Raw genomic sequence first — 13420 nt, forward strand, 5'->3', positions numbered from 1 at the left:
TCAGTTCAAAAATTAAGTATCTTTATTTTACAGTTTTAGAAAATTGGTACAGTTTTAAGCTAAAATGGGCGGAAGGGAAGTCAGTTCCTGTGGGTTTTAAAAGCAAAACAGAAATAAGAAACGGAAACACTGTGATTTGAGTTGAGCGGTCGTTTCCATTGGGTTTTCTTGCACCTGAAACAGGTTTGGTTACTCCAGGGAAAATTCAAGATTCTGTTCCCTTCCCCCCCGTTCATTTTAAAATAGGATTTTTCCCACATTTTTCTGTCAGGAAGAAGCAAACGGGCATTTGGTCACTGGAAACGCTCCCTGTTAAATGTATTTACAGCTAGAAAAATAGAGATATCACGATAAGCTGTGCGGTCAGGTCCGAGGCTGATATCAAAACCACAAAGAGCTTTATAGACACAGGGTGGAAAGAACCCACCTGAACGGAGAACACAGGTGTTACAGTAAGACTTACGGGTTTGGAAAACCAGAAGTGTTTACCAAAAATGCCTTTTTCTACATGGAAACGACGTTGCTCTTTCTCCCGGTCTTTGCCATGGCTCTGTCCTATTGTCAGCACTGGGAGGTATCAGTGAGGTGACATTCAGTTCTTTGTTATTACTTGCAACAACAAAACGGTGTTTATACCATAGATATGATGCTGATCTCATAGGTAGAAGTCACAAAATCAGGATTTTTCTATCCATTTTGCAAGTTATCACCTGGCAAACACTAAACCTTGAACAGTTGGGATGAAGGGAGAAATTGCATGAAATTGGGTCCAAATTCAGCAACCCAGAGAAGTAAAACTATGAAATTAGTGTCTGGGATTAGTTAATAGACAATGTAAATAGACACAAGATAAAAATCAGGGAATCGGAGAAGGATGTTGATTTATCGGCATTTTCACACCATAAACTGGCCGACACATTTAGCTTTTGGGTTTATTTAATGAAGGGGCCAAGTGCATAGAAGATCTTAAACCAGCAAAAATACACCTTAGGTTCTGGAGCACAAGAAAATCCGTCCTTCAGCATCGTATGAAATGAGCTGAAAGAGTTTATTCCTCACGCGGAACCACGCGGAGTTGAACGCCGCAAGCGCTAAAATAACAACCTGTAAGTTGTTCGTAACACCAGCCTGAGCACTGTTATCCCAACATTACAAAGCCCTTCCACAAAGACGTCAGACGCTTAAAATTGTTCGGATGCGACCTCCCAAGAACAAACTTTCTCGCTAAGAGCAGCTGCTGTTGAGCACCCGGGAGACCAGCGTCAGGCAAATAGGTGTCATTGAATAAATGCTCCTTACACCTGCTCTGCATTTTCATCTCCAGCCTCCCATCTCATCCCCGGACAAAGCAGCGATAATTCCATTTAGCAAAGTAACACCAACACATTTCCAACGGGACTCGGTGTTGCTGGACATACCCAGTTCCTCCAGCACCGGTGGGAAGGAGAAACTCAAGAACACTTAAAAATAATGAGCGGTCCATCTATGGTAAGGGCTGCAAATCCACATTTTCCCTTAAGCAATCGGTTTTGCTTTCATATGTTACCAGGCTGAAAGCACTGGAGCTCATAGTTAATGTTGGTGACTTCTAGGATCAAAAAGGCTAAATTTTAGTGTTAAAATGTGCCCTGTGATGGAGGGAACGTGTGATCCGGGCAGCGGGCTGGGCTGTGCTCACCGTGCTGGGCACAGAGTGGCTGGAGAGCAGTCAGGCAGAAAGGGCCCTGGGGGGACCAATGGACAGGAAGCTCAACAGGAGCCAGCAGTGTGCCCAGGTGGCCAAGAAGGCCAATGGTGTCCTGTCCTGTATCCAAACCAGCGTGGTCAGCAGGACAAGGGCAGTGATCCTTCCCCTGTGCTCTGCACTGGGGAGGCCACACCTGGAGTGTTGTGTTCAGTTCTGGGCCCCTCAGCTCAGGAAAGAGATTGAAGTGCTGGAGCGGGTCCAGAGAAGGGCAACAAGACTGGGGAAGGGACTTGAACACAAGCCCTGTGGGGAGAGGCTGAGGGAGCTGGGCTTGTTCAGTCTGGAGCAGAGGAGGCTTAGAGCTGAGCTCAGCACTCTCTAGAACGACCTGAAGGGCAGTTCTAGCCAGGGGGGATTGGGCTCTTCTCCCAGGCACTCAGCAATAGGACAAGGGGGCATGGGCTTCAACTCTGCCAGGGGAAATTGAGGCTGGAGATGAGAAAGCAATTCTGTGCAGAGAGAGTGGTCAGCATTGGAATGGCTGCCCAGGGAGGTGCTGGACTCACCGGCCCTGGGGGTTTTGAAACTGAGATTGGCCATGGCACTTAGTGCCATGATCTGGTCAATGGGCTGGAGTTGGACCAAGGGTTGGACTGGATGAGCTCTGAGGGCTTTTCCAACCCAGTCCATTCTGTGATTCTGTGTGATTCCCGGTTGTTTTTCAGGCAGCACCAGGAGGGGACAATGAAACAGAGATTTCTCTTTGCTGTCCCAAAGCTGTCCCCAGTCAAAAGGTTGGAGAGAACAAGCGACAAAGAGGGAGCTGCAGACAAACAGGCCGCAACCACCAGCACAGCAGCCCCATTGCCATTACCTGCTAATCGGAAAATGTGTTTGAACGACTCTGCTCCCCCCAAATGTCACCAGCTTCCCCATCCATGCTTGGATCACAGCAGAGGAGCAGGTTGACAGCGTTTTCCTGAATAGAGCTACACTTTTAAGATTAAAAAAGCCATTTCTACCCTTTACAAACTCCTGGCTCAGCCGCCCTTGCAGTGCTGGTCCAGCTCTGGGTCCTCAGCACAGGACACACATGGAGCTGCTGGAGAGGGGCCAGAGGAGCCCCAGGAATGATCCGAGGCTGGAACAGCTCTGCTGGGGACAGGATGAGAGAGCTGGGGTGTTCAGCTGGAGAAAAGAAGCTCCGGGGAGACCTTAGTGCGGCCTTTCAGTGCTTAAAAGGGGCCCATAAGAAAGATGGGGACAGACTTTTGAACAGGACCTGTTGTGAAAGGACAAGGGGTGATGGTTTTAAACTAAAGGAGGGAGATTCAGGCTGGACACGAGGAAGGAATTGTTGACCCTGAGGGTGGTGAGAGCCTGGCCCAGGTTGGCCAGAGAGGTGGTGGCTGAACCATCCCTGGAGACATCCCAGGCCAGGCTGGACGGGCTCTGAGCAACCTGAGCTGGTGAAGATGTCCCTGTCATGGCAGGTGGAACCGGATGAGCTTTAAGGTCCCTTCAACCCAAACCATCCTACGATTTCATTCAATGTTGGTTATCTGCCACTGCAGGGCGTCCTACCAGCTCAGCCACTGATTGTTTTTAGGAGCTACAATGCACTTATTTATTTTGAGACCTGCTCTCTGCCTATTTTCAGCTAATCAATGTTTCATATAAACACCCAAAGAAAGTTCACAACACACAGGGTGCGTGTGTCAGCAATTCTCAACCCTACAAATCGCCTCAAAGATTTCTGAGATAAAGACCTGGGTGAAGTTTCCCACCTGGAGCGCAACTTGCACAACGATGTTGTGAGAAACTTGCTAAACTCGATGCCGCCTTCGGTTGAAGAAGGTGGCTCCAAATTACCATCCCAGGAGCATCCACACTCGTGACCCTCGGCCACCAACAGGACCACAACTGCAGTATTGCCAACAGCTGCTGGGAAAACAGAACCCACATTGAAGCAAAAAGTCAAGCCTAGTCTGCTAGTTTCTGAAATTATAGATGATTCTGCACAGTATACCAGTTGCCAATCCAGAAAAAACAATTTAAGGACATGATTCATCATCTGTCACTAATCTGCAGGTGGTAAAACCTCATCATTACTCCACATAATGGGAATATTTACCTGCCAAACCAAAGGCAAAGGTGGAACGCGGACAGAATTTCAGCATTTCAGGTTTTTGGCTGTTTATCATACACGCCCTCAGGTTTTCTCTCTGGAGTAGCAGTTTTCAACTCTCTGGAGTAAACGCTTCCACTGCCTCTCTTTGATTGTTTTACCATTGGCACAGAGCTTAAACTGAAAAGCCAAAGAGCTCGTTAGTGCGAATTATCATCATGTCCCGCCAGCCAGCTGGGACACCGGTCTGGATAAACCACCCAAAGATCCGACTGCCCTCTTACTGATGTTTTCCAGACCTTTGGTCATAGCTCCTGTTCTCTGGGTAATAATAATAATAATAATAATAATGATAATGATAATATACTCATTTTCCTGAAGACGCAGCCCTTACACAGATTTTATTTTAAAACGTCAGAGATTATATTCATCATGGAAAAAGGCACCATTTCTACAGGCTTTGGAGAAATATTTGGGTCTGCTGGTATATCTATAATTTAAATGCTTACTTGTGTCAAAATGCACTCGTTGCACGTTCCTGCTCAGCCAGTTTTTCACCCATGAACTGACTATTAACAACAAGCCAAACAATGAAAGCTTATCAATGAACAAACCAATATTTTGTATAATTAAAGCTGCCATTAAAAAGAAATATGACGGTGCTAAACAGCCAGTGTAGTGCAGGAAACCAGCACACACCTGGGTTTCTTTTTTGCTGGAAGGGATTGAACTGCCCAGGATCAGGGTCCAAACAGTCGCAGCCAAACTGGTGCACCAGGGCCAGCCCGTTTGTACAGTGCTGGAAGAGCCGGAGGATGAAACGCGTTGAGGTTCACACACTCCACCTGGAGATATTGCATTGAGAAGCTATTGGGTTTGTTTTTCCTGCATTGATCTTTGTAGTTTAAAACTAAAAATTCACTTAAAAATAGATGGGAAAGCCCCAGGAATGTGAGGTGAAGCACACACTCCGATCAGACCCATCTGGGATGTAACATGAACAAACTGACCGTTAAATGCCTACAAATGGTAGGAATTCTTCTATTTTAATTGAGTTATAAACAATTTGAGAAAGAAACTGTTTCCTAACCCATGATATATGAGAAGAAATGTTAAAATACACTTTTGAGTAGATAAAACCTAACGCTTCATCACCAGAAAGCCACTGGCTTTGATTATACAAAAAACTATTGCAAAGAACATGACTGAAAGATAATCAAGGCAGAAAAGCTTCGAGTGAGTCTCCAAACTGGTTTTCTTGCTGTTTGTCAAGTTCATTATTTAAACACAAGATTGTTTTCTTAATTTAACATACATACTTATACAACGGCTTAAATTAAGGCATAATCCAGCTGGCTGAAGTTTGCAGTAAAATGTCTCTGCTGCTTTTCCTTCGTAATAATTGGTTCAGATTGCTGCTGGAAAAAGTCCGTTAAAGAGGTTTAAACCCAGATCTCTTTAGCACTGCCATCTTCCCTCGGGGTGATCTGTAAATTAAATGTAGCGCAGGCCTTTGGACTCGAGAAGCCTTGCAAGAAACTCACCATTAAACCACTTGGTCGGACAGGGCTGGAGCCTTCGAGCAGGAGCTGCTGAAACCACGAAGCCACAGGGCGGTTTTACAGAAACCTTTCAGGTTCTGGAGAAAAAACCCAATCCGTTGCAGGTGAAACAGAGGAAAACATGAGTTAGCATCCCAAAAGCACAGGGCAACTTCGGAAAGACCCAGACAAAAGGACAACGGCCGATAGTTAACACACAGACATTAAAATAACGCAACTCAACGTGCCAACTGGAAACTCTTGGTTTAAAAGCATTTTGCTTCTGATCGCGTACACTGCGATGATAGATTTGTAAATGACATTTTGGGCTCTAAAATACTCCAAGGAGTATTTTGAATCATATCCTAGGATCCTAGAATACTTCCTTTTTCTCTTTTAGTTTGAACGCGAAGTGTTTGAGGCTTTCTGGGAGTGCAATCCAAGCGAAGAAGAGATCCCGTTATAAAGCCAAATGTTCTTAGATGGAATCAATAATTAGATGCAAATCACACCATCTGTCTGTGTACTAAAGTTGACACACAAAAGACTCAATCATGTTATACAGGAAAACACACAATTTCAGGAACATAAAGACCAGCTGCACCCTAAAGAGTTTGAAATTCACCAATTTAGTCTTCACAACGTCATGGAGCAAGAGGTGCACTAATCAGGTAGATCAGAGCCTGATCCAGACCCTGCCAGGCCAAGCTCTGGCTGCTCTGGGACACGGACACCCCACGACTGAGGCAGCTGATGAGCTACTGAGCAGCAAGTAGCTTCAAATCCCAACTGACTACAGCACCGTATGCACTCCCTTGGGCAAGATGACACCAGATTATTTCCTTCAGAATTAGGAACCGCAATTATATTCCTGAAACGAATAACAAGCAGAAAGTCAAAACCCCAAACATGATCTTTTACTGCTTTACTTTAAAATTGTCCCGAGAAAAATATTGCCTATTAAGCTTAGTATAGTGCTACTACCTATTTGGCTTGTATTTTATTTCTAAAACATTAAACATTCTTAATATGCTTTTGCTTCCAGACAGTGCCCTGTGACCAACACTGGTTATTTTCAGACAACAGCCCCTAGAGTTCGTACGAGTGCTTAAAAAGTTTCCTGTAGCTCCATGTTTTAAACTAGACTAGTAGCCAACCCAGGGACCTGGAAGTAAAAACAAAGACAAAAAGGTTAAAGAGATGCATTTAATGCACCACGGTGGTGTAAATCCTTTCAGAGGCTGGTAATTGAACCACCCTCTGCATTTCCTGAATGTCAGTTTGTACTAAAGCATTCCCTTGTATCAATGGCTTTGACAAGCAGGGAAAAGTAAAATATAATAAAAAGAGACAGTAGAGAAAGTGCTAAAAGAAAACCCAACCTATCGTGTTTCTCTCAGCGAAGCATTGTAGCAAGAGTTCAATGCTTTTCCTCCACGGTAACCTACGCTATGCTAAAGCAGCAATACCCACACGAGCACAGAGTACTGTGTAAATAAAGACTCTTAATACTACCCCGGTCTAATGAAAATGGAACGGTCAAAGGCATTCGCTAATAAAATGATCACTGAAATCCGTACATCAGAACCCTCGTAGAGCACCATATTTCAGAAGGATGTTTGAAGGGTGTAGCTGTACCGAAGCTGGAGGCAGCACATTCGTTGTTGGATTTGATGATCAGACTCCCCGTGAGGTTCCTCACCGAACGCAAACACTACTAAACCAGTCCTAAATACATACTGGTTTTACATGGATATGTTTGTGAGGGGAAAGAAGGAGTTCTTAGCGCATCATTTATTCCGGCTGGTTTTGCTCTGCGTTTAGGCATTGGTTTTCAGCGTCGTCCTTATCCTGCCCAGCTGGTTCCTCGCTCGGTGCAATAGGAATTTCGGACTGGTCCGTGTGTGTGTTGGTATCGGTTGGTTCCTCCGTGGCCGCGGTGGGGCCGTGCGGCTCCTCCACATGCAGGGTGGGGTTGGTGACCTGCTCGGTGTCCGGTGGGGGATCTGGGACGCTGCCGCTGTCTTTGGGGAGCTCGGGGCAGCTGACGGGCGCGATCACCAGGGGAGGCTGAGGTAGGTCCTTCTGCAAAGGGAAAATCACAGTCAGTGACGGAAAGCAAGAATTACCGTGTCGCTATCAGGAGTGATGGTCATTCGAGGTCAACCATCTCCGTTATCATTCTCCAGCAAGGCACACACACAGACAATTACCCTGCCTTTGTTCCTGCTCTTTGTGCAGGAGCAAACTGCTTTGGCCCCTTGTCATTCCCCGGTTTCGCCCAGCTCTGTTATCAATGTACAACTGGCACCATCACAGTTCAGATGATCTCAAATACTTTTCCAACAGTTAAATTCTGTTCTCCAGGGGAAAGTTGTGAAGGTTATCACAAGTAGTTGAATAACAATAAAACTCACTGGGGGGAACCCATAGCTTGACAGATTTGCCCTTGAAGTAATTATTCAGAATCTATAATAATGTATCATGATAGAAATTATTCCTTTTGGAATAAAATCGGTTCCACTTGTACCACAGTGAAACAAAGTGATAACAGCATATTGAACTTGATTTCTACCTTCATAAGCAGTAGGCTATGCAAAAATACAAAGAACAAGATTTTAATGATATATTTCATATAATATTATAAAACATTATATTAATCACACCACCACCATGAGTTTCAACATAGATCAAACCAGTAAAACTATGGCAGAATCAAGGACAGGTAAGGTCTACTTCACTTTTCAACGGCCAGTTTAAGTGGCCATAAACCTTATAAAAAGAAAATCTCACTGAAGGAAAAAAGTACATTAAAAAAAAGCAAACATTCAAGTAAAACAAAAATCTTTGGTGTTGTTTGATAATACTGCAATGTTTTACTCAACTTTAATTTTAGTTAGGTTTTTATAACATTAGTATTTCTCGAAGACACTCATATCAAACTGGTATTCACCGCAAAGCCGCTGCCCGTCCAGAACATGCCCAGCTCCTTTCTCCAGAGAGCCACGGCGAAGCTGGTGAGCAGCGTGCAGGGCACCAGGTAGAGGAGGGCGGGCTGGCCCATCTGCATCAGCGCCAGGGCCACGAAGGTCACGAGCAGCCCTATGCCGTACGCTGCAGGGAAAAACCAACAGAGCACAGTCATTCACAGAGAGCTCTGCTCATCAACAACTAAATCCAGTTGGCGGCCGGTCACGAGTGGTGTCCCCAGGGCTCAGTTCTGTTTAATCTCTTTATCAATGATCTGGATGACAGGATCGAGTGCACCCTCAGTGAGTTCAGAGGTGAATCACAGAATGCTAGGGATTGGAAGGGACCTGGAAAGCTCATCCAGTGCAATCCCCCCATGGAGCAGGAACACCCAGCTGAGGTTCCACAGGAAGGTGTCCAGGCGGGTTTGAATGTCTGCAGAGAAGGAGACTCCACAACCTCCCTGGGCAGCCTGGGCCAGGCTCTGACACCCTCACCCCGAACAAGTTTCTTCTCATATTTAAGCGGAACCTCTTGTGTTCCAGTTTGTACCCATTGCCCCTTGTCCTGTCACTGGTTGTCACCGAGAAGAGCCTGGCTCCATCCTCCTGACACTCCCCCTTTCCATACTGATCCCCATGAATGAGTCCCCCCTCAGTCTCCTCTTCTCCAGCTCCAGAGCCCCAGCTCCCTCAGCCTTTCCTCACACGGGAGATGCTCCACTCCCTTCAGCATCTTGGTGGCTGCGCTGGACTCTCTCCAGCAGTTCCCTGTCCTTCTGGAACTGAGGGGCCACAACTGGACACAAGATTCCAGGTGTGGTCTCCCCAGGGCAGAGCAGAGGGGCAGGAGAACCTCTCTGACCTACTGACCACCCCCTTCTAACCCACCCCAGGTACCATTGGCTTCCTGGCCACAAGGGCCCAGTGCTGGCTCATGCTCACCCTGCTGTCCCCAGGACCCCCAGCTCCCTTTCCCCTACACTGCTCTCTAATAGCTCATTCCCCAACTTACACTGGAACCTGGGGTTGTTCCTGCCCACATTCAAGACTCTACACTTGCCCTTGTTCTAGTTCATTAAATGTTTCCCTGCCCAACTCTCCAGCCTGTCCCGGTCTCTGGATGGCAGCACAGCTTCCAGTGTCACCACTCCTCCCAACTTGGTGTCACCAGCAAACTTGCTGACAGTCACTCTATTCCCTCATCCAAGTCATTGATGAATATATTGAATAATACAGCCCCAGTACTGACCCCTGAGGCACTGCACTGGATCCAGGCCTCAACGGGAGAACAGGAGCTGAGGGGAGACCTTCTGATCTCTGCAACTAAGCTGCTGTAAAGACAGTGTAGATCTAAGGGTTATAGTGAGACCAACTGTGGTATCAAGGAGCTCCCTTTATATGCGGTAGCTCAGGAAAATGACACCAGAGAAGGCGGGGATGGAATGTCTGGCCTCGAAAGTACTTTGCTAAAATATTTCTGTTTAATAACAAAAGGAGGAGAAGAATTAAAACACAAAACAAACGATGAAATACGTGATCAATGGTACGTTTTTAGAGAGCAATTGCTGTAGGTGAGGTTTGCAGGTGTCACACGTACCTATTGTGCAGGCTACAAAATAGACCCTGGACGACTGCACCTGGATATCGAATCTATGGCAATAGGCTACCAGTAAGCCTAGGAAAGGAAACAACAATTACAACAGGCTTTCAAATACATTAAGATATACAAACCTATCAAAGTATCTAGGAGCTTCTAAGATATTTTTTTCCAGCACTTACTTGGGCACCCCAGTGTTTAAATACTCTGACAGCATCACTCAAGAGGCTGCACAATATGTGATATGATAACACAAGCCCAGTACAACAGAAGCACTCTAATAAAAAATTAACATCAAATACACAGATCCTAGATACAAAATGTCATCCCTTCCCTGACAGACAGTTGTAAAGATACAGTGTTCACACCAACAATAAGGGTAAGTTCATCCCTTCCAGATCCTTGTAAAGACACCAGGGATTTACGGTTAGTGACTCCGCCTGTTACAGTTTGGGGAAGGGACCCAGATGGGGATGACACAGGGGATGTATTTCCCAAAATGCAAGAAAATCAACCAATTATTTCCAGAAGGAACCTAAAAGGCAGCAGACACACTCGTTTTCACCTGCCGTGGTGCCAGAGATGCTTCTACATAAAATCTGAAGTCAAACTGGAGAGAAGGTGCTAAAACTGGATGTTGTGTGACTAACAAAAATATGAAGTTTAGGCTGGTCAGTTATGTGTGTAAACGGATAAATAATTCCCTCTACCACCACACTATCAAAGATGTTTTATACTATTAAATTAGTTGCTAAATCAGCTCTTGAGATTTCCCTACATTTCTTGACATCACTGAATGTGAAACTGCGCAATAAGATTAACGTGCGTTTAATTTCTTATGGAAAAAGTGAAGAATGCAGGAAAAAAAAAGAACATAAAAGGCATAAAGTGATATGACAGTGCAACACGGAAAATTCTGAACGCACTCAACAAGAAATACCTGGAACTAAAATGTCTCCAAAGCCCAGGAGAGAAAAAGGCCTGTCGCACAGCGCCAGGGGCGAGGAGTTCAGCCGCGGGACCTTCAGGACCATCGGGAGCTTGGAATGAGACAGACATGGTCTTAGTTTTATAAGTATTTTAACTTTTACGTATTTATTTTATAAATATTTCAGCTGTTTTCTCTACATACTGACACCACCTACCAGAACTTGTTCCTGCTGTACTGAAACTGCAGATTTCAGATACAGCAAATGTATCTTTTGTTATGTTATAGATGCTTATGTTTAAAATATATTAGAGACAATGAACAAAACGTGTTTAAGACAGATGTGATGAAACACTTTCTAGAAACAAAGAGCCAAGACAACTCTGTGTGACAGACACCTCAAAACGCTAAAGACAAGAACGTAAGAAGCAATCAGCACGGATTGACAGAGTGATCACAGAAGTTTTCTCTCTTTAAGTAAAAATGGTTCTTCGTTAGCAGTAAATCATATTTACAAGTGTAGCCACATGTTTTTGTGAAGCTGAGCTGACCAGCTTCCTTCCACCAAAACCCTTTTAAAGATAAAGGACCCAAGTTGTTGTGATGAACCACTAAAAATCTGCTTTGTCCCTTGTGTTTGGTGCAGATTACTCGAAAGCCCAGGACTCCTTATTTCCACACTCAATTATTTCCGGGCTGGCATCTCCATTTCGGTTCTGCGGAATTTGAATTTTAAAGAAGTTGAAGGTGCAATAGCTGAAAATTAGTGCTGTATTTTTGGATGACGCTCAGTACCTTTTCGTGAGTGGCAGAATCGGACGGGCCTGCAGCCACCTCCACCATGATACTCTCCCCAGTCTAAAGCAAAAAATAAGAGAGAAAATTGTATGTTGGTGCTTCGCTCAGCGGGTCTGGAACCATTTAGGAACACACAGAGAAACGGGTTATCACACTTTGTGAGCGCACGCACTAGAGAAGACATTGCCTTACCTTTGTTAGAAAAGGTGTGATAAATACAAAGAATACATCATATACAAAAAGGACCAGGAGGAGCAAGGTACAGCCCTGGAAGAAGAGACAAGATATTGGTATTTACATATTGTGCTTTAGTTAACAGCAAAGAACTCATGATCAGGAACTTAAAGCTATTCAAGGAAAGAAATAAAAAGGACTAAAACAAGTCACCTATCTAAGTATTCTTCAGAATTCCCAAATATTTTAGATGGAGTAATTTGGTCTGACATGCACCGAGTATAAGAAAGCAATTCTTAGACATAAAATTACATGTTAGTCCCTAAAAATCTTTATCATGTCAAATTGGAAATGGTGCTGTTTCAATTTGTTAGGAAATATTAAGGAGTTCTGCATTTTCTCTGAGGACACCAGGCGTAGCTTGAAACTGTATCCACGTTACTTTGGCCAATCCGTACAGGGGAACAAAATCACAGGTGAGGAGAACTTGAAACAGAGTTTGGGGAGCTGCCTATGGGGCAAATAAGTGACTAATGTGATTTACTAGCAGTCAAAACTCTACAGAACTTTACCAAACATAACAACCACATCCCACTTTTTGGTCTATTTATACTCATCACATCACTCTCTTCCAAACTATATATGAGCAAAAGTGCATTTCCAAGCCAATGACACCATTATTAGTGGCTCCTCTCTTCAACTATAAACAGGTGAACATCTTTTTACATCTGTTTAACTCTCATACCTTAAATGTAGGCAGGCGAATCGTTTTCAACATGTAAAGACAGAAAGCGATCCCTAAAGCATCTTGCAGAACCCAGGCCCACCTAAAGGAAGAGGAGAGGAACGTTTGTGCAGGAATGTCGGACCAAGCCTTGGCCTCACCAAGGACCTGCTTGGGAGAAAAAACTTCATTAAAAGTACTTGCTTGGAATCAACATTGTTGTCAGTGTGGATTCGCAAATGGGATGTTGTGCTTGATGAACCTGATGATGTTGTACAATTAAAGAACTGGCTTGGTGGATGAGGGAAGAGCAGGAGGGATATTTATCTAGATGAAGGTTTTCCATTGAGGATCTCCCATAAGATCCTCCTAGGGAAGCTGATGAAGCGCAGGCTGGATGAGCGTGTTGGACTGAAAATGGGCTGAATGAGGTCAGTGGTTCCAAAAAAGACCTTCTGGGGTGCTCTGGCCTGTGTCTGTGTGTACGGCCCCATGTGCTACAGCTGGGGCCGTTTCTTGATTGTGTTTCCCAAGTGAGGTACAAAAGTATCAAGGCTCTTTACTCTTGATTGCTAGGACCAAAGAGAAGTAGGATTTGAGATACAAGCCACTAAGGTTTCCTTAAAATCGATTAGGTCTAGAGTCAGATGAGAGATTATGCTGCTGTAAGCAATTCCTGAGCGCTTGCTGATGGAGCTTTGGGCAGGAGACACTCGGGTTCACTGCAGCTTTGAGGCAGAAAACGCGTTTCCTAGTGCTAAATATCCCAGGACAGAACAGCTCTATAGTATTCTGTACTCCTCAGTCTGACACTTTATTGCCCTAAAAAGTGGTTCAAAGTCAATGCTTCCTTGATTTATGAGTTGTGTGA

The 13420-nt window shown here is 44.7% G+C and overlaps 2 protein-coding genes across 3 annotated transcripts in view; both read right to left on the bottom strand.

Annotated features, from left to right (window-relative positions):
* Positions 1-13420, bottom strand: part of LOC136113159 (uncharacterized) — a 194843-nt gene that overhangs the window by 120331 nt on the left and 61092 nt on the right. The window lies entirely within an intron of this gene.
* Positions 1-13420, bottom strand: part of SPPL2B (signal peptide peptidase like 2B) — a 27842-nt gene continuing 14422 nt past the window's right edge. The window contains exons 9-15 of one of the 2 annotated variants that reach the window (XM_065858068.2): positions 12571-12652; positions 11844-11918; positions 11649-11711; positions 10866-10965; positions 9926-10003; positions 8310-8470; positions 1-7441 (exon numbers count right to left, since the gene is read on the bottom strand). In XM_065858068.2, coding sequence (XP_065714140.2) covers positions 7151-7441; positions 8310-8470; positions 9926-10003; positions 10866-10965; positions 11649-11711; positions 11844-11918; positions 12571-12652 — 850 coding nt within the window. In that variant the 3' untranslated portion in view covers positions 1-7150. Of the gene's footprint in view, positions 7442-8241; positions 8471-9925; positions 10004-10865; positions 10966-11648; positions 11712-11843; positions 11919-12570; positions 12653-13420 lie in introns of both variants that reach the window. The other variant, XM_071799724.1, reaches the window with a different exon arrangement.

This window comes from Patagioenas fasciata, chromosome 27 (genome assembly GCF_037038585.1).
Source record: "Patagioenas fasciata isolate bPatFas1 chromosome 27, bPatFas1.hap1, whole genome shotgun sequence".
Classification (NCBI taxonomy): domain Eukaryota; kingdom Metazoa; phylum Chordata; class Aves; order Columbiformes; family Columbidae; genus Patagioenas; species Patagioenas fasciata.